This window comes from Cajanus cajan, chromosome 4 (genome assembly GCF_000230855.2).
Source record: "Cajanus cajan strain Asha chromosome 4, NIPB_CcT2T_4, whole genome shotgun sequence".
NCBI classification, from domain to species: domain Eukaryota; kingdom Viridiplantae; phylum Streptophyta; class Magnoliopsida; order Fabales; family Fabaceae; genus Cajanus; species Cajanus cajan.
In genome coordinates, this window is record NC_138520.1 from 1618347 (window position 1) to 1639503 (window position 21157).

At 35.4% G+C, this 21157-nt stretch overlaps 4 protein-coding genes and 1 pseudogene across 4 annotated transcripts; 3 read left to right on the top strand and 2 right to left on the bottom strand.

Moving 5' to 3' along the window:
• The first annotated feature begins 588 nt into the window (after positions 1–588).
• Positions 589–1431, top strand: LOC109788883 (uncharacterized). The gene is made up of 2 exons (XM_020347732.1): positions 589–781; positions 887–1431. Exons 1-2 carry the CDS (start codon positions 589–591, stop codon positions 1429–1431), a joined length of 738 nt encoding a protein of 245 aa, XP_020203321.1.
• A 1995-nt stretch (positions 1432–3426) lies between these two features.
• Positions 3427–4824, bottom strand: LOC109788868 (uncharacterized). Its single transcript, XM_020347706.3, has one exon. The coding sequence runs from the start codon at positions 4565–4567 to the stop codon at positions 3686–3688; it is 882 nt and encodes a 293-aa protein (XP_020203295.2). The 5' UTR covers positions 4568–4824; the 3' UTR covers positions 3427–3685.
• A 4554-nt stretch (positions 4825–9378) lies between these two features.
• On the bottom strand, positions 9379–10333 carry LOC109788882 (uncharacterized). Its single transcript, XM_083073231.1, has 2 exons — positions 9928–10333; positions 9379–9476 (listed from the first exon to the last, which is right to left on the bottom strand). Exons 1-2 carry the CDS (start codon positions 10331–10333, stop codon positions 9379–9381), a joined length of 504 nt encoding a protein of 167 aa, XP_082929357.1.
• Positions 10334–12287: 1954 nt separating this feature from the next.
• Positions 12288–14976, top strand: LOC145957561 (uncharacterized; annotated as a pseudogene).
• A 496-nt stretch (positions 14977–15472) lies between these two features.
• Positions 15473–16120, top strand: LOC109788881 (uncharacterized). Its single transcript, XM_020347730.3, has one exon. It carries the CDS (start codon positions 15473–15475, stop codon positions 16118–16120), a length of 648 nt encoding a protein of 215 aa, XP_020203319.2.
• Positions 16121–21157: the final 5037 nt, after the last annotated feature.

The following is a 21157-nucleotide window of genomic DNA, read 5'->3' on the forward strand; positions in this document are numbered from 1 at the left end:
TCAAACAAATATCATAAAATAATCACAACAATATACATTGCCATCCAGATTTGAACAATCTTTGATGTATGAAGATGAAAAGATACCTCCACCCCGCTTCCCCATTTTCAAGCCATATACAACTAAAGATGTTCTGTTTAATGGTATTTTTTAAATAGAGCTGTTTTTCCTCCTGCAGACACAAGATCCACTTCCAACGTTCAATCCAATCACCTGCACTCTTGGACTTCCCAATTTGAGTTTTTATGTCTTAGGACTGAAAATATGGAGGAGACATAGCAAAGGCATCCCATCTATGGCAGATATCATAATCAGGTGATTCCCAAGTTAAAAATTGAGAAATGAGTTGGGAAGCTTGGTTAGTGGAAAGCATTGAGCAAACATTGCTGTGGCAACACTAGGATGGAAAGACCAGAATTAAGATAATGTAATTGCACTCTTAATTGGTGACATTTGAAAACAAAAATATTCTTCTTGTCTCCTCTATTCATTTCCTATATATTTAGCAGATATCAACTACTAAGACCCGGAGTTCATAACAAGTTGTCTTTGTCATTTCTAGCCATCTTCATTTTCTGAGAAGAGAAAATGGCACTTGTAGAAACTAACATAAAAAGCTCTCTGCACCATCGCAGCAGCAGCTTGCCCACTGCACCAAACCCCATTTTATCACAAATTGAGGAGCATTTGCACAGATTGAAGCATCCTGAAGCCACCACTTCTTTGTCATCATCTTCAATAAGTCACAGACTCAATGACTTGCAGGATTTGCAAGATAGAAGTTGCTCCAATTGAGAATCTCCCAACAAGCATTGGCACAAGAATGCAGCAGCAAACAGAATGATGAACTATTAGACGGGTCTCTGGGGCTCTTGGATATTTGTAGTACAGTTAAAGATTGTCTTCTGCAATCAAAGGATAGCATGCGCGAATTTCTCAGTTATCCGCAGGAGGAGAGATGCTGAAACTGGATTCACAATTGAGGGTGGCAAATACTTGGCATGTAGGAACAAGATGAAGAAGGCAATTGGAAATGCCTTAAGAGACTTGAGAGCCATAAAAAATGAGTTCACAGTTTCTTCCTTAAACAAAGGCAAGGAGAACTTTTCCATGCTTAGCATCTTAAAAGAAGCAGAAGTGGTCACAATGAGCTCATTAGAATCTTTGTTGATTTTTCTTATTGGCCCCAAAAGTCAGTTAAAGCAAAGCAGGTGGTCAGTAATCTCCAAGCTTGTGCAGCCTAAAAGAATTTCCTGTGAGTCTCAAGTGTCAGACACTAATGAATTCGAAATGGTTGACACAATCTTGAAGCTTCTCATCAGTTCAAAGCCTTCAAGTATTAAGAATTTTCAAAGCCATGTGTGCATTGAAGGTGTTGAAGTTGGAGTCGAACGCCTCTCAAGACAACTAATTAGAACCAGAGTTACCTAACTCAACATTTTCGGCCACTAGCTAGTCACCCAAAGTATGTGTCACAATTCAAAACCTTGTCATGACGGTCTCATACTTGTACATAAATTAAAGAAAAGTGTATATACTTTTTTTTTATCATAAGCCTTATTTCTATCACTGCACATTCTTAGTTTCCTATTTTTTTTCCTCTTTGTTAAAGAAAATAGTTATATATACTCCCTCTGTGTAGACTCTGGCATGATCCCCTAAATATGAAAAGTATGCATTACTAATGCCCCCAAAAGGGGAAAAGATTACGACAGAATAACTTTTAATCTCTACATAACTGCATTAGTTCTATTTTGTGACACATGTATGAGTATAACGAAGGAGGGGCTAGAGAATGACAATCACTTAGTATTAAACTTTACCTCGCATGGGATTCAATCATTCCAGTCAATTTGAACCAACTCGTCGGCATCATATTTAATTGTCAGTTTGTCACATATAAACGAGTAATTGGTTCGAATTTTATATGCTATAAGTGCAGAAAACAACATGGTTAATGTGTTCTGTATAAGAGGACAAGACAACGCAAACATCAGTAATTTTATGCAAATATATATTTCATCACGCTGCCATCCAACATTATGAGAAGGCTTTAATCAAATGAAACTGATGATTATGATCATTTCATCACACTTGCTGCACTTATATTTGGAAGTGTGAATTATTGAAAAATTTCAAAATATTAGTCTTGAGTCGGAGTGTTCCTGTGCAAAAGACTTTGTGTTTTTATATTAACAATTTGAGTTCTGAATCAAAATCAGTTAGTCTTCAATTAGTGCTTGTCATATAAGGTGAATATCCTTGTCTCTCCGAATTCTATAATTATAGCAGATCCCCCTCTAGCTTGGACTTGAATTGATTTTTTTTTTTTTTCATTTTTTTTTGAAAAGGCAAAGATGCAATTTTATAAATTCATGCATCAACAAAGGTTGCAATCACCAGAAGTGAATACAAAAATCAAAAAAGAAACAACAATAACTACTACAATAGTAGCAACATGGTTCAACAGTGAAAAAATCTGCTAAATACAGCTAAGCTATTATACCATCAGATTATAGAAAACAAATATCAGGAATTTCTCTTAAACAAACTTGAATTGATTTTGTAAACGTCAGTTTTTACATATTTGACTCTGCAGTCATGATTCAATTGGCTGACTTATTTTTTCTTATATTTTATTAATTTTGTAAAAGTTTAAAAATATAATTAATGGTTAAGATTCAAGTTGACTGCATAGAATCCTCATTCTTCTGGTTCCAACTCTTTTAAAGTGAGAAATTATAACAAACTCTGTTCTCAGTCACAAGCCATGGTGTGTTTGGACAAGGAATTTTATAAATTTAAGGAATTTGAAATTCTTGGTATTTGAATTAAATTATTTCAATTTCTTTATAAATTCTCAATCCAAGCAAAGTATTTCACATCAAGAAATTTGAAATTCTTCAAATAAATGAATTACTTCATTTAAATTCCCCATCCAAACACACTCAATCTATTGAGAAATGATCTTGACTGACACATTGGATAGTACTAACTGACATTGGCCCAAGCACAAGACAAAGAAGGACAACTACAAGGCTAAGACTTATCTTCCTTCTGTAGTTTAAAAAATTTGGGACTATCTCGAAAGGGAGTATCGAGTCAGGAAAGAAACCAAAAGGGTACGCAGATGTTTAACTTGGTCAGAGAATTTGAGATGCAAAGCATGTAGGAGACAAAAAGCCATCAAAGGTTATGTTGTCATGTTATAAAGCATTGTAAACAAAGTATATATGACTCCTTGGTAAGGATTTCCAAGATTATAGAGTGGTGCAAAAAAATACTTGTCACTGTACTTGACAAGTATGAATCCACAATATCCGCATTAGAGTAGTCAAAAGATCTGTCAAATATAAAAGAATGATGAGAATTGATATAGCTACACGGGCACAGAAACATAAAAGAATGATGAGACAAGAGGAGGAAATACAATGGAAGAACATGTATATTACTTAGCTGAATTTAGATTATTTTAGCAATTTTATATTGGATATGCTAAAAATGTTGTCAAGATGTTGTTGATCTTAGTCTGGAAATGATGAATTCACTTAAGAGGACATTGACAACAAATATTGAGAAATATTTTCCGTTCATTATCACTAGAGTCTACACATATACATTTATTATTTCCATGTACAAGAGTATCTATGTCGATCTACAAAAATTCAGTCTCAGCTAGGTTGGACTAGTGGTTTAGGACATTAAGAAGGGAAACTCTGATTTTAATCAGACGCCTAAATAGAAACTCAAGTCCTTCTTCAAAGTCTTGAATGCACGATTCCATTTTTTCCAAGTGGTTTTGCAGATTGTTTATGTCTTCAAATTTGCAAGTCTTGGTAAATACGAAGGATTGCAATGCTGCATCCACCAGGGCAAATTCACTTTCATCTGCCACTAGCGAGCAAGCCACTCTTTTGGGCTGAATTAGCTTGGAAATTGAAAGCCATCGGTTTGCCTTTGATTGTGTTGAGCCTGAGATAAATTGCAGCAGTGATTGAAATGTTGATAGTGTAGCCACTTCCACTTCCTGCAATATGCTAATCAAAGCCACTGTTTGGTGGCTTTTATTTGTAGTTGATGAGATGTTGTAATTCTTTGAAGTGCCATTCAAATTTGCCAAGGCTTTGGAGATGGCCTTTTTCACTACTTTTCTAGATGTCAAGAATTTTTTAACCTCAGCTGTCAGCTCCACTTCACCACCCCTCTTCCTTCTTATCATTGATTGAAGTTCACGTGTGCATTCTTTTGTGTGCAGCAAAGCATCTTTGGCTGCTGTACACACATCTAAGAGACTTAAGGATCCATCCAAAAGCTCATCCACCCAATTCTCTTGATGCTCATGAACAAGAACATCTTGAGTGAGGGGAAGCTGAATCAATTTTTCAACACACTCAATCAAATCTTGCAAGCCTCCTACCTTATGTCTCAGTGATGAAGAAGAGGAGGTTTCATTGGAAGCCCTTAAGGTCTCCAACTGTTCATTGCATTTTAGAATGAGAGGGTGTGGTCTAGAGGGCAAGCTATTTGAGCGACCGTGAGATTTTGGGTTCAAAGGAGAGGATGTCATTTTTCACCAAGAGAAGAGAAGAGAAGAGAAGACTTGATTTTGATGAAGAATTGAGTCTATGGATCTGCCCTTCCAATGGCATCTTGTCAATATATATAATGGCTGTAGGAGACATAAGGAATCTCTTCTTAAGCAAATATCAATGAGGCTAACTAATCGAGATTTGGATCTAAAACAATTACATAAATGTTAGAACAGTGTCTCTCCCAAGGAAACTGTCCAACTCATATTTTGTCTCAACTTGCATGATTATGACATTTTCAATGCAAATGCCTCACCTAAAACGTGTTTTAGCCTTAAATGAAACTCATCTACACGTGTGGACTGCTGTATTAATATGTTAAAACAACCTTTACATTGCCTCTCTTGAGAACAAGAATCGCCTTGTTCTCACATATAAGCTTTAACTTATATATTAATATTAATATAAAGCCAATCCTTGGTCTGCCCACTGACGGACCTGCGCTGTTTTCTCAATGGTATATCATTCTTTGCAACTTACAAGAGTATATAAAGATGCAATACACGTGTGCACGATTAAAACAGATCACAACAAGTGAAGTCAAACCCAAGCTTTTTCCCCACTTTTTCTGTTTCAAGCTTACCATGGATGTTGTTTTTCTGTTGGTTATGCCATATATTCATCTTAGAAGAGCATCTAATAAAAATTGTTATCTAAAGATAAATACGAGTATAAAATGTCACTAGGATTAAGTTAATGGTGAGGGACTTTGGTAGCGTATATGAAGTCATGAGTTGATTACCATCATTGTATCAAAAATGAAAAAGAAAATGTTCCAAAATCCAGCATTAGATTTTTTTTTTTGTCAATTATATTTCTTTTACTAATTTACTAAAAGTCTTTGAGATTTATATCTTTAGTCATACTTAATGCTCGATGGTCATATTTTCAATTAAGCTTATGGATCTTGCATAATGTCGTTTAAGTGAGCAATAAAAATTGGATTATCATAGTTGTAATTGAATTATATTAATGTGTTATGTAATTCCAACTCTCTCATTCACTGTAGATTAAAATATGATATCGATTAGCTTTCTCTCATAGCAGGAATCTAATCATCTTCTTTTTTAACCTACATTAGCTTATAAAAATTGAGAATATGTGTAGTACAGGCATTTAAATTTTGATTTAATCATCGACCTAATGGCAATTTTAAGCTTGACAGCTACGAAACTTATTCAAATTGACTTTGAAGCACATGTGGGTTCAATGCTTGATTTGCAGAATTTTCTTTTATTTACTAACAATTTACAGTTTTCTAATCATGAGGAGACCTTACTCCTCCTTAATTTGACCTTTCATTTCATTTTCCTTCTTGAATTGATGAAGAAGGCTGATCAAATTGCTATAGGTTTGAAATAATAATATTTCTTTACCCTTTTCTTTTCCTTTCACTTATTTGACGTGAACATTTGAAAGAAAAAAGGACAATTGAAAGATGAGATTTACACTTGTTCTGCAGAAAGAACAAAACTTAATTCACATTAAAGTACAATTGGGAGACAGAACTCATGGAGTCAAAATTGAGTACACAAAAATCATAGAGATGTTCTATGATTAGTGATTGAAGATGTTGAGAAGAGAAACTCGGTTCCTAATTAGTTTTCTTGAAAGGTGCTCGATTCCTATTTCTAGATCTTGAATTCACATCTCCAAATTTTCAAGATGGCTTAGGAGATACTCAATAGATGAAGGTTTGTGACCGAAGAGAGACTAAAAAGCTGCATCCACCTTCTCAAATTCATTTGAGTGATTCTTGAGAGTGATGTGTGTATAAATTGTCTTTGCATTCATACTTTAGTTTAGGCCATTTGCATATATTATTGCATTGATTGAATGATTTTGTCATGCATTATCTTTGTTTTATATTACACTTTTGATTTTCTTGTTTTTCTTTGTAAATAAGTGTTTTAGGTGCTTAAATCATTGTTTAAAGAGAGCAAGTATCAAGATGGAAGAGTTGAAGTCAGAAAATTCCACAGATAGGTTGTGGGCTTGGGCCAAATGAAAAGAAGAGGAAAAGACAACTCTTAGGAATTAAAAAAAAAGAAAAAAGAGTCTGAAAATAAAAGAGGAATAATTAGAAGAAAAGAAAGAAGAACTGATCATCAGGGAGAGGAACGACTTATCAAGAGGAGATCAACTCACCATTGAAAGATGAACGGCTCATCAGTCTCTTTTGATTTTTCCTTCTACATTATGCGAACTAATTTTCTTTTTGTTAGAGTATTGATTTAATATTCTGGATCATAGTTTCTGAACCTTTTCAATTGATGTTTGGTTAAATTTAATTATCCTAGTGTTCTATCCATGTCTCTAATGTTTATTCTATGAACAATTTTACAATTGGGAGATTGGAGATTGTTTATGATTATAGATAGAACAGATTAGGTTTTGTCACAATTGGGAAATTGGGCATGTCTAATTAGTTTGTGTTTGAGATGATAATTGTTCTTCATGATTCTATTGAATTTCATAATTGTCCTAAGGAATTGGGGATTAAGGTTCAATGAATAGATTTACTTGCCTAAGAGATTAGGGATAAATAACTCTTAATAAACTCAAATGGATAATTACAATTCTTGCATTAATTGAAAAGGGTAGGAATCTATAGGAAAGAATATGAAATCAATTCTCTAACAATTTTAATATTGAGTGAACTTTTGTTAATTTTCTACGTTCATTGTTCTATTTGTTTTTCAATTACTCAAAATTAACGTAAATTAGTAATCTAGTATTCAATAAATTCAATCTCTGAGGACGATAATATTATTACTATAGTAATGATTGGTACACTTGTCAAACGTGCAACAGAGGTCAGAGAGTCACAAGACACTCTTTTAGGTTGCATCAGCTTTGAGATTGCTAACCATTTTCTTACTTTGGTTGTCCCTTGGGGTCATAGATAAACAACAACAAATATTCTAATGTGATGGAAGACCTTGGGCCAAAGGTCCAATTACTAGAGCCATGGCTAGGAGTATACATGAGAGATTGACTAACTTGAAGGATAGTGGGTTTTCTAGGCCCAAGCTACTCTTCACGTAGGCCATTACATCTTGAGGCTTGGCCTAGCAAAATTGTACATAAATTAGGACTATTTCATATTGTATTAATTTTGCCTTGTATTTTGAGTGTTTTTGACCATAGGCTTTACATACCCAATATTGGTCTCATTTTCTTTGTCTTTTTATTTTAGGAATTATGGTATAGTTTATTTTTGACCTTGTATTTTAGGTCAAATAGTGTAGGACATTTTTAGGGTAAAGAGAGCCTTATGTGCATTGAAATGTAATTTAGGTTAGCATTTCATTTGAATTTGAAGCATGCATGAATGATCACACCTAGGTGCCATTCACATGCCTCAAATCCAAATGATATGCCACTTAAATCACATTCCAAATGAACACAAGGTTCGCATGAGCGTGTGTGAGGTGAGTGTGATCGGCCAAGACATCCAAATTTGAATTTCAAATTCAAATTTGGGCGGACTAGGGTTAAAGTGACCATACCATGGTTCACTTCCAACCCTAGTTAGTCTAGCTTCTTCCACAAGCTTCTTCACGCCTATATATACCTTACACACTTGTAGCTGACCACTTTTTGATGATATATGATTTTCACTACATAAAATTCTCTCAAAGAGTCACGAACTACTTAGGAAAATTCTCCCTCCTTAAGCACCTTCACAAAGGAATCCTTCCTTTGTGCTATATGGAGCTTTTTTCTCCTTCAATTAGGAGACATTTCAGCCACAGATTCATCTTCATTCTCGCGAGTTTGGAAGTCTGTTAAACGATTTCTTTCAAATATGGCAAGCGAACCAATCGCACAAGTAGTAAGTAGAAGTAATAGTCGTTCTTCCCAAAGGACTTGAGTAATACAATGGTAATATATGGAATTAAAGCTAATACAGACTAAAGCATGATTTCATATTTGATGGATTGTAATTGTTAAGTTAAAAGAGCAAATGAACTAAAGTGAACTTTCATCAAAGACTTGGAATGCGGTTTTGAAAATTAACTTATATGAATGAAATGTTAGGGTTAGACTTCACCAACTTTAATCTCATGCATAAAAATACTCCTTCTCATTCAAACATTAATGCTAGCCCGCTAATTTTCTCAAATTCCAATTCCTTGGTTAAAAGAGCCTAAGTTTCATTACCAAATATCAATCCCTTGAATATTTCAATAAATCCACTTGCATTAAGTTTAAGGGCTCCAAACAACAAGTAACTCATGTTCCATTCCTAGACACAAGTTTACAAGGTACCACATTCTCAAACAAGATTACCAATGATATTCCCACACCAAAAGTAATCAAAGATCATGTAATAGTTGATCATTCCATACAAGCATTAAGCACAAGAACATGATACTAACATTTGAATGAAGAAGATAGATATATATATATTCAACAAGTTACATGAGAGTCAAGTTGGCTACATCTAACCCCAACAAAGGGGTTTTAGCAATCCATGTCCATGAGATTAGCAAGATACATCAAAAGAGTAAGAAATGGAGAAAACCAATGAGAAACAATGGTGAAGAGGTGAACCCTAGCTTCCTGCACTCTGCTCCTCGTTTGGTTCTGCCTCCAGATTACTTTCTCTTCGCACTCCGCTCGAAATTATATCCATCTACGCAAATCTTTAAGTGACGCGCTCAGCGCGCTACAATACGCGCCCGGCGCATGAAGGAAGGCGTGCTGGGCGCATGATTGGGCACGCCTAGCGCGGTGCCAATTCTCCATCAACTCCCTGATCCAGTGTGCTGAGCGAGTTGAGCTATGGGCTCAGCGCGGGTCTACTGAAGATGCCAGCTAGCTTCATTGGAGTTAAATCCAGCTTCTTCTCTTTGACATGGCCTCTTCCAACATGATTACCTATCCAAAAAATCACAAAAAATGAGGATTAATTATGTATAACCCTGTATGTGTAACCAAAGTGTCTTTACTTACAAAAGAGAAGTTAAATTGAGGATTACATAAGTCAAAAGTTAGAAAAGAGTTGAATGTGTTAACAAATTTGGTACTAGAATGTAAGTAAAAATTAACATTATCAAAGTCTCATTCATCCATTGGAACCTCAAAGAAAGACGTGTGGACTTGGAGGAAGCAAGGAGAAGAACATCGATCACTTCTAGCTTGTTCCATCATAATGACTTCACTGTGACTTCTTCGGCTTCTGTTAAGACGCTAAGCATGGACATGGACAAAGGGCCATCATCTTTGTTTGATGGATAAACTGCACATTTATTTTTTGTTACTTTCAAATTTCTCAAGGCCTTTCTAATTTCCTTCTTTAACTTGTTCCTTGAAGCCAATTATTTTTCACCCTTAATTGTGAATACAGTTTCATCACCTTTTCTTCTTCTGATGACCGAGTGAAGTTCATGCATGATATCCTTTGATATCAGTAGGCATTCTTTAGCTGTACTGCAGATCTCTAAGAGACTCAGAGACCTCTCTAGAATTTCATCAACACATTTGTCACTGCACTCTCTTGCTAAGGCTTGTTGTTTGATTGGTAATTGAAGCAACTTATCAGTGCAGTCTTGCAAGTCCAACAAACCATTGAGTTTGTTGCTTAATGAAGATGATGATATTGAAGAAGTGGCTTCAGGTTCTTTCAATCTTCGCAGATGCTCCTCATGTTGTGATATGAGAGGGTGAGGTACGGAGCGTAAGCTGTTGCATCGAGTGTGGAGAGAACTCTTTGTGTTTGTTTCAGTGATTTCCATTTTGTCTTCTCAGAAAACAAATATTGTGTTGTGTATTCAGAACTCTCGGATCTTGGAGTTATAGGGATTGGCATCTACTATATATAGAGAACGAATTATGTGAGACGAGAAGTTTTATTTAAGGTTTTCCCTTGAGTCTAACACAATGAGCGTCCAATTATATCATAGTGAACATGCTATTATATGACAAGGGAGAGAAGAGTATCTTTGCTCAGTTTGTCTGGACTGGCAATGCTTCCAAGTTCCAATGCACCTAGTTTTCTTATCCCGGAATTTTTTACTTTCTCAATCACGTAGATTATTGAAAACGGCATCTTTGCAAGCTACCAAAATAAAATAAACTATGGAGCGTGCACCATAATAGAAGCTATTGTCTAGAGGAGGAGGAGGAGTTGTGTCAATTCATAAACATTGATGTATTTGATATGACAAATTCCAACAAATGGTATTCAAAGACAGGAGGAGGAGTTAGATTGAATGACTATGAAGACAATGATTTGGATTAAGAAATTGATGTGCAACAACTTGATGACATGACATTTCAAAACTCAATTTTTGGAGTTCATGAAACTAAAATTTGTGATGTTCATGGCAAATCTCAAGGAGGAGTGTTAGATTTATGAGATTTTCCTTTATTTAAATTTTGAATTTTGAATAAATTTTAGATAAGATATTTGTTATTGTTACAATTTTATTTATTATATTTTATTTTTAATTATTCAATATAATCTCAACAAGTAGAGTTGTTAGTAGATGAGATTTGTTAGGAATTTTAAATTGATTGTAAGCCTATACATACGCATCCTCTTCTATGAATTTCAATGGTAATTTTAATGATAATTTTCCATCTTCAATTTTAATTTTAATTAATCTGCAAGATCCAATTTTTCTATATTTTTCACAAAATATTTCCAACAAACATAATTCAGTTTATGAACTTGTCTGCCCAGAACAGAACAGGAAAGAGAGAGAGAGATTGAATCTTTATTTTCTGATATCAATATATTGGTTCAATATTTATGAATGTATATACATGTGCTACCACTTACCATTATTTAGATATTGAATAATCAATATTGTACATGAATCATGATACTATATAATTATTTAGTGTGCCTAACACCTTCATTTGCATAAACATCAACAAATTACTTGATATGACCTGCGTACACTGCATACACATGACCATCCAGATATGAGATATGAACGATCTTTGATGTCTGAAGATGAAGAGATACCCCTACCTGGCTTCCCCATTTTCAAGCCACATACAAATAAACATGTTCTGTTTAATGGTATTTTTAAATAGAGCTGCTTTTCCTCCTGCAGACACAAGATCCACTTCCAACGTTCAATCCAATCACTTGCACTCTTGGAATTCACAATTTGAGATTTTATATCTTAGACGGTAAGACCTCAAAAGAAGGAGGAGACATAGCAAAGGCATACCATCTATGGCAGATATCATAATCATGTGATTCTCAAGTTAAAAAATGTGAAATGAGTTGGGAAGCTTGATTAGTGGGAAGCATTGAGCAAATGTTGCTGTGGCAGCACTAGGATGGTAAGACCAGAATTAAGATAACGTAATTGCACTCTCAATTGGTGACATTTGAAAACAAAAATATTCTTCTTGTCTCCTCAATTCATTTCCTATATATTTAGCAGATATCAGCTACTAAGACCCGGAGTTCAGAACAAGTTGTCTTTGTCATTTCTAGCCATCTTCATTTTCTGAGAAGAGAAAATGGTACTTGTAGAGACTAACATAAAAAGCTCTCTGCACAAAATGCAGCAACAGCTTGCCCACTGTACCACACCCCGTTGTATCACAAATTGAGGAGCATTTGCACAGATTGAAGCATTCTGAAGCCACCACTTCTTTGTCATCATCTTCAATAAGTCACAGACTCAATGACTTGCAGGATTTGCAAGACAGCATTGATAAGTTGCTCCAATTGAGAATCTCCCAACAAGCATTGGCACAAGAATGCAGCAGCAAACAGATTGATGAACTATTAGATGGGTCTCTGAGGCTCTTGGATATTTGTAGTACAGTTAAAGATTGTCTTCTGCAATCAAAGGATTGCATGCTTGAATTTCTCTCGGTAATCCGCAGGAGGAGAGATGCTGAAACTGGATTCACAATTGAGAGTGGAAAATACTTGGCATGTAGACAGAAGATGAAGAAGGCAATTGGAAAGGCCTTGAGACTTGAAAGCAATAAAAAATGAGTTCACAGTTTCGTCCTTAAACAAAGACAAGGAGACCTTTTCCATGCTTAGCATCTTAAAAGAAGCAGAATTGATCACTATGAGCCAATTAGAATCTTTGTTGACTTTTCTTATTGGCCCCAAAAGTCAGTTAAAGCAGAGCAGGTGGTCAGTAATCTCCAAGCTTGTGCAGCCCAAAAGAATATCTTGCGAGTCTGAAGTGTCAGACTCTAATGAATTCGAAATGGTTGACACAGTGTTGAAGCTTCTCATCAGTTCAAAGCCTTCAAGTATTGAGAATTTTCAAAGCCATGTGCAAAATTTAGAGTTGTGCATTGAAGATATTGAAGTTGGAGTTGAACGTCTCTCAAGACAACTAATTAGAACCAGAGTTACCTTACTCAACATTTTCAGCCATTAGTCCACCTAAATATGTATCTAAACCTTGTCTTGACCGTCTCATACTTGTACATAAATGTGATTAAACAAAAGTGTATATACCTTTTTGATCATGTGCCATATTTCTATCACTGCACATTCTCAGTTATTTCTTTGTTTTTTCCCTCTATTATTTTTTCTCTTTGTTAAAGAAGATAGTTTTTTTTTTTTTGGAAAAGGCAAAGAGCAATTTATTAATATGAGACTACTAATGAGAACATCACAAGATGTGATTCCCAATAGCAAAAGAAACAAAACAGAATGTTCAGATCCATAAAAATCTCTTCCTAGAACACAAAAATGCAACATCAAAAACTAGATAGGCTGAAAAAGTTAGAATTATTGTAAATCTTCCAAGTACAAGGCAGGTTGTTCATTCCACTGATACAAGGACTTGTATATTTAAAGACATTGATTTCTATGCAACCACAGGGACCACATAATAAAGCACCAAATCCAAATCCATAGTGAAATTTTTTGCAACTTGCTACCTCTTATGATTCCAATATGTTGCAGAAAGTGTATCATACTATTTGGAGGTAGAGTAAAATACAAATCCCACTTTTGCCATACATGATATGAAAATGGGCATCCAAATAATAGATGCTCAGTTGTCTCAAGCTCTAAACCACAAAATGGACAAGTAAGATCAACAACATTTGTTAAAATCCTACAATAAAACAATTGTTAAAGAAGATAGTTATGGTGATATATATAGTTATATACCCCCAGTTTTGAGCATGGAAAGACTTCCTAAAAATGTTGAATATGGAGAAAAAAAATATAAGATCTATTTTGTAATCTATGCAAAAAACAAAATGAGAGGGAAACACAAAGGAGGGGCTGGAAAATTACAAATATACAATCACTTGGCATCAAACTTAGCTCAGATGGGATTCAATCATTTCAGTCAATTTGAATCAAATGGACAAATTGTCGACATCATTTTAATTGTTCTCACATTAACAACGTACTTAATGTCCTCCATATTAGAGGATAAGCCAATGCAAACATCAGAAATTTAATCCAAATACAACTATTATTATATCAAATAAAACAATGATCGTGATTGTTTGTCCACACGTGCTGCACGTATATTTGAAAGTGTTAGTTAAAGAAAAATACGAGTCTTGAGTTGGGGTGTTCCCGTGCATAAGACATTGCGTTATTGTATTAACATTTTTGAGATCTGGATCAAAATCAGCTAGTCTTCAGTTAGGGCGCGTCAGATAAGGTGAGATTCCTTATGTCTCCAGTTTCCATAATTACATATGGATTAGGCACCTCTAAGATTAGTAAAATTATTTAATTTTTAGTTTATTTTCTAATCAGTCAATTATTAATCTCTAAAATCAGTAAAATGTATTTTGTTTATTTAGAAGGGTCCAATCCTTATGAATCATGTGTGAACTAACTTCGGTGGAAGGGAGTAGTTGCATGTTGCACAGAAAATTTGGTAAAAAAATGTTATTAACCAATGTGATTGGTATTGCTTGTTGTCTTCAAAGACCTCAGCGATTTGCTCTTCAACAAAACAGAGCCTCTTATACTGCTTGTATTGTGTTTCTGTTTGATATCTGCAGTTGAAGATTCGCCTTGCCCTTGATTGAGAGCGGAGACGACAAATTTGAAATTGTACAATGAATTGTGTTTAAGAATAAAAACAGCTCCAGCAAACCAGACAAATTCTCCTATTTATATGCTTGCACTGCAAAATTTGCATTTTTATATAAACATGCAATGATGCCAATTTTAAGAAGAAAAAGATATAAGGGAAGCACTGAGGAAACATGGCATGGCAGATGTGAGATCCAAATCAAGATGCTTGCTCGTAATTAGGAGTGTTCCTGTGCAAGAGACATTGCATTAACATCATTACTGAGGTTGATGTATCACCCTCACACCTTTCATGTTCCCTAACCAATTTGGTACAAGTAATTTCATGTACAAATGCAAAATAATTTGTTTCATTAATAAATGTTGAATTAATATGCTGATATCAGAAAATGAAGATTCCCTCTCTCTTTCATGTCCTGATCTTGACAGACAAGTTCATAAACTCTCCTCCAGACAATAGCTTCTGTTATGATGCATGCTCAATAATTTGATTTTTATATATGCAAAGATGCCACTTTTCAATTATTTATGTAATTGGGAAAGATAAAAATTCGAAGATGAGAAGTAAAGGTGCATGGAAAGCATTGCTAGAATCAGACAACTGAGGAAAGATATTCTTCTTGTCTCCCTTGTAATACAATAACAAGCTCACTATGAGGAGGAACCTTATATCTAAATAAATATAATATATTGATTTGATGCTCATTATGTGACACAAAAAAAGAAAAACTTTTTGTCTCCCATAATTCTTTTGCTGTATATAAAGTAGATTCCAACCCTTAAAACTCAAGACTCGAAGTTTAAAATACACAACACATTGAACGCTTTATATCCCATCTCCTCCTAGCCTTTTGATTTCTGATAACAGAAAATGGCAGTCACTGAAACAAACACAAAGAGCTCTCTCCACACTCGATGCAACAGTTTGCCCTCCGCACCTCACCCTCTCATATCACAGCATGAGGAGCATCTGCAAAGATTGAAGGACTCTCAAGCCACTTCTTCAATATCATCATCTTCACTATGCCACAAACTTAATGGTTTGCTGGATTTGCATGATTGCACTGATAAGTTGCTCCAATTTCCAATCAAACAACAAGCCTTAGCAAGAGAGTGCAGTGACAAATGCATTGATGACATTCTAGAAGGGTCTTTACGGCTCTTGGATATCTGTGGTACAACTAAAGAATGCTTACTGAGAACAAAGGAAAGCATGCATGAACTTCACTCAGTTATCAGAAGAAGAAAAGGTGATCAAACTGTGTTCACAATTGAGGGTGAAATATACTTGGCTTCAAGGAACAAGTTAAAGAAGGCAATTAGAAAGGCCTTGAGAAATTTGAAAGCAACAAAAAGTGAACGTGCAGTTTATCCATCAAACAAAGATGATGACAATTTGTCCATGCTTAGTGTCTTAGCAGAAGCAGAAGAAGTCACGGTGAGGTCTGTTATGACAATATGTAAAAGAAAGAGAAGAGAAAGAAGACGACACACAAATTACGTGGTTCAGTTAGTGTGACCTACGTCCACGGGCAGTTCAAGAGTTTCTTATTTCTGAATGAATAGAGATATCTGATACAGATGCCTTTTAGCCTTATAACTGTTAATGCAGTAAAACTTTTCATTTAGTTTTTACTGCTATAATTAATTATGGTTGCTTGTATTAGTGGGTAAAGTTCTGCAGTAATTATGTTTACTTAGTGCAGTAGATAATATCTTGTTAGGTTTCTGATTTTAGGCAAATCTACACACTTAATGATGATGGGAACATGTGTTTTACTGACAGCATTTATGAGCTCTATGTATGGCTGTCATTTTTCATGTATTTGCCTTATATATGAATGAAAAACAAACAGAATAGTATGGTTGTTCAGCAAATACGAAATTGCTCTGTTCCCTAACCTTTCCTCTTCTCTGTTTTATGGTTTGTATGGTTTTTTATGTTTTATGCTTCCGCTGCCCATTGCTTGTCTTAACAGTGGTATCGAGAGCATTGTTCTTATAGGCTGTGGGTCTGAAAAAAAATTGAGAGGAGAGATTAAACACTTGTGAGTGAGTGATAAAATGGCTTCAGGGAATAATGGTGTATTTGCTGTTCCTCAATTTTCTGGGGAAAACTATCACATATGGATTGTCAAAATGAGATCATGTTTGAAGTCTTTTGGCTTATGGGAGTATGTAGATCAAGATAAGGAAGTTCCACCATTGAGGGCTAATCCTACAATAGCTCAAATGAAGCAACATGAGGAGGAGACTTTGAAGAAGGAAAAAGCTGTCTCATGTTTACATTCAGCTTTGACAGATGATGTTTTTACAAGCATTATGCATTTGGAAACAGCAAAACAAATATGGGACGAGTTGAACGAAAGGTATGCCGGTGATGAACGGGTGAGATCCATCAAACTATTGACTCTTAAAAGAGAGTTTGAAATGCTGAAAATGAAGGAAAGTGAATCAGTCAAGGAGTACACTTCAAAGCTGTCTCACTTGGTGAACCAAATGAGATTGTATGGAGAGGTGGTCCATGACCACAAGGTAGTCGAAAAAATGTTGATCAGTCTACCCGTAAAATTTGAAGCCAAAGTTGCTGCCATTGAAGAGTCATGTGATCTTAAGAAACTAACCATTTCCGAAATGGTCAGTAAATTGCAAGCTCATGAGCAAAGATTCTCCATGAGAATGGATGATGTAACTGAAGGTGCATTTCAAGCAAGACACAAGGGAAAGCAAGCTGGTCAGAAAAATCAAAAGAAGCAAAATTATAAAGCAGTTGGTGACCAAAAGGGGAAAACGAAGATGGATGGGAGTAGTGAATCTGCAGCAAACAATCATTTTCCTCCTTGTTCTACATGCAAAAGAACAAATCACTTGTCAAAAGATTGTTGGTATAAGGGGAAGCCTCAAATCCAATGTAACATTTGCAAGAAGTGGGGACATAGAGAAAGGTACTGCAGATCCAGGCAGAACCAATCTCAACCACAACATGCACATCAAGTTAACTTCACCGATCAGCAACTCCAAGATGAAGAACACTTGTTTATGGCTGCTCAAACAAGTAGTTCAGGTTCAAATGATGTATGGTATGTTGATAGTGGGTGCACAAACCACATGGCGAGGGACTCAAGTCTTTTTACTACTTTGGATAGGGCTGTCCAAACCAAAGTTAAGCTTGGAAATGGAGATATCGTACAGGCTGAAGGAAGAGGTACAGTTTCTGTTCACACTAGCAAAGGTCCTAAATTTATTCATGATGTTTTATTTATTCCTGATTTGGATCAGAATTTGCTAAGTGTTGCTCAACTAATGAAGAGAGGATATTCTCTTTCATTTAAAAACAATGGTTGTATCATATTGGATTCAAATGATTCTGAAGTTATTAAGGTTGAAATGTGTGATAATAGCTTTCCAATCAGTTTGAATCAAGTGAATGAATCAGCTCTTGTTTCCAAACATGATGATTCTGTTTTATGGCACAAAAGATATGGTCACTTTAATATGGGTGCTTTGAAATTTTTGCAAACTCATGATATGGTGAGAGACATGCCTATGATGGGTATTATTGATGATTTATGTGATGCTTGTCAATTGGGAAAAATGCATAGAAAGTCTTTTTCATCAACAAATGTCACACGAGCAAAGGAAAAATTGGAGCTTATTCACACTGATTTGTGTGGTCCAATGAGTGTTCCTTCTCTTAGCCAAAGCAAATATTTTCTTCTGTTTATTGATGATTTGACAAGAATGACATGGGTGTATTTTTTATCAAGCAAAGCTCAAACTTTTGATGTCTTTAAAAAGTTTAGAGCCATGGTGGAGTCTCAAAGTGGCTGCAAAATTAAAATGTTGAGATCCGACAATGGGAAGGAGTATACATCTAATGAGTTTAATGCATTTTGTGAAGATATGGGCATTGTTCATCAATTGACAGTAAGTTATACTCCTGAACAAAATGGAGTTTCTGAGAGAAAAAATAGAACAGTTATGGAGATGGCAAGATGTTTAATTGCTGAAAAGAAATTGCCAAAATGTTTTTGGGCTGAAGCTGTTTATACAGCCGTGTATCTTTTGAATAGGCTGCCAACAAGAGCTGTTCAAGAGAAAACACCAATTGAAGCTTGGAATGGAGTGAAGCCCACTGCCAAACACCTGAAGATTTTTGGATCTATTTGTTATACTCATGTTGCAGCAGCAAAAAGATCCAAATTAGATGACAAAGCTGAAATGGGGATTTTCTTAGGCTATGCTGCAAACTCCAAAGGTTACCGGGTGTACAATATGAGGTCAAAACAGATTGTGATCAGCAGGGATATTCAAATTGATGAGAATGCATACTGGAATTGGGAAAATAATGAAGTTCAAAGGAGCACAAAAACAGAACAGTTGACAACCAATTTTGACCAGGAGCAAGCTGCAAATGAGAATAAAAGTCAGATTGCTGAATCTGATTCTCCTGTGCTAAAATCCAAGTCTTTGGCTGAAATTTATGAAAAATGCAATTTTGTTGTAAGTGAGCCTTCTTGTTTTGAAGAGGCTTCAATGCATGAAGAATGGAAAGATGCAATGAAGGAGGAGCTGGCCATGATTAACAAAAATGGCACTTGGGAACTTACTTCAAAGCCCAAGGACAAACATGTGATTGGCGTCAAATGGGTTTATAGAACAAAATTAAATCCGGATGGTTCCATCCACAAGCACAAAGCAAGGCTTGTTGTGAAGGGGTATTCTCAAATGGCTGGAGTCGATTATGGTGATACATTTGCGCCGGTTGCTAGGCATGAAACAATTAGATTAATTGTTGCATTAGCGGCTCAATATGGATGGAAAATCTTTCACTTGGATGTTAAATCTGCTTTTTTAAATGGAGTATTGCAAGAAGAAATATATGTTGAACAGCCTGATGGTTTTATTGTTGCAGGTCATGAAGAAAAAGTTTATAGGCTTCATAAAGCCTTGTATGGGCTGAAACAAGCTCCAAGAGCTTGGTACAGCAGAATTGATTCTCATTTTCTGCAAAATGATTTCAGGAGGAGCCAAAATGAGCCTACTCTTTATGTGAAAGATTGTGGCAATGGAAAGAAAATTGTGGTTTCTCTGTATGTTGATGATTTGTTGATTACAGGTGATGATGTTGATGAAATTGAAGAATTTAAAAACAGCATGTTGCAGTTTTTTGAAATGACAGATCTTGGAATGATGAGGTATTTTTTGGGGATGGAAGTGCATCAGTTTGATGATGGAATTTTTCTTTCACAGAAAAAGTATGCAAATGACTTGCTGAAAAAATTCAAACTGGAGAATTGTAATCCTGTTTCAACTCCACTTGCTGTCAACGAAAAGCTCTCCAAGTCTGATGGTAATGCAAAGGCAGATGTGACTCAATATAGAAGTTTGGTTGGTAGTCTTCTTTATTTGACTGCAACTAGACCAGATTTGATGTTCTGCAGTAGTTTACTTTCAAGGTTCATGCATTCACCAAGTTTAACACACTTTGGTGTAGGCAAAAGAGTGTTGAGATACTTGAAAGGTACTGCTGACTTTGGCATTTGGTATAGCAAAAGTGATGGAAAGGTTGAAGGTTTTGTTGATAGTGATTGGGCTGGATCTATTGATGACTCTAAGAGCACAACAGGATATGTTTTTTCACTTGGTAGTGGAGTATTTTCATGGAACTCTAAGAAGCAAGATGTGGTTGCTCAATCCTCTGCCGAGGCTGAATATGTAGCTGCAGCAGCAGCCTCAAATCAAGCTATATGGGTCAGGAAAGTCTTGACAGATTTGAGTCATGTGCAAATGGAACCTACTGTGCTATGGTGTGATAACAAGTCAGCCATTTCAATTGCTAAAAATCCAATTCAACATGGAAGAACCAAGCATATCAATGTCAAATTTCATGCTATAAGGGAAGCTGAGAAGAATGGAGATGTTCAGTTGATGTATTGCAGGTCCGAGGAGCAATTGGCAGACATACTCACTAAGGCCCTTCCAAGTGCTAAGTTTAATGAGCTAAGAAGCAAGTTGGGAGTCCTTAAGAAAAGTTTTAAGGAGGAGTGTTAATGCAGTAAAACTTTTCATTTAGTTTTTACTGCTATAATTAATTATGGTTGCTTGTATTAGTGGGTAAAGTTCTGCAGTAATTATGTTTACTTAGTGCAGTAGATAATATCTTGTTAGGTTTCTGATTTTAGGCAAATCTACACACTTAATGATGATGGGAACATGTGTTTTACTGACAGCATTTATGAGCTCTATGTATGGCTGTCATTTTTCATGTATTTGCCTTATATATGAATGAAAAACAAACAGAATAGTATGGTTGTTCAGCAAATACGAAATTGCTCTGTTCCCTAACCTTTCCTCTTCTCTGTTTTATGGTTTGTATGGTTTTTTATGTTTTATGCTTCCGCTGCCCATTGCTTGTCTTAACAATAACAAGGATAAAATATAACAGCCTCATTACAACCCAAATAATAGTGAAATAGTAACGGACAAAATTATAAATTCAAGGCATCTCAACAATTCTCCACCTTGACTTGAATTTTCCCAAGCCACCAGTAAT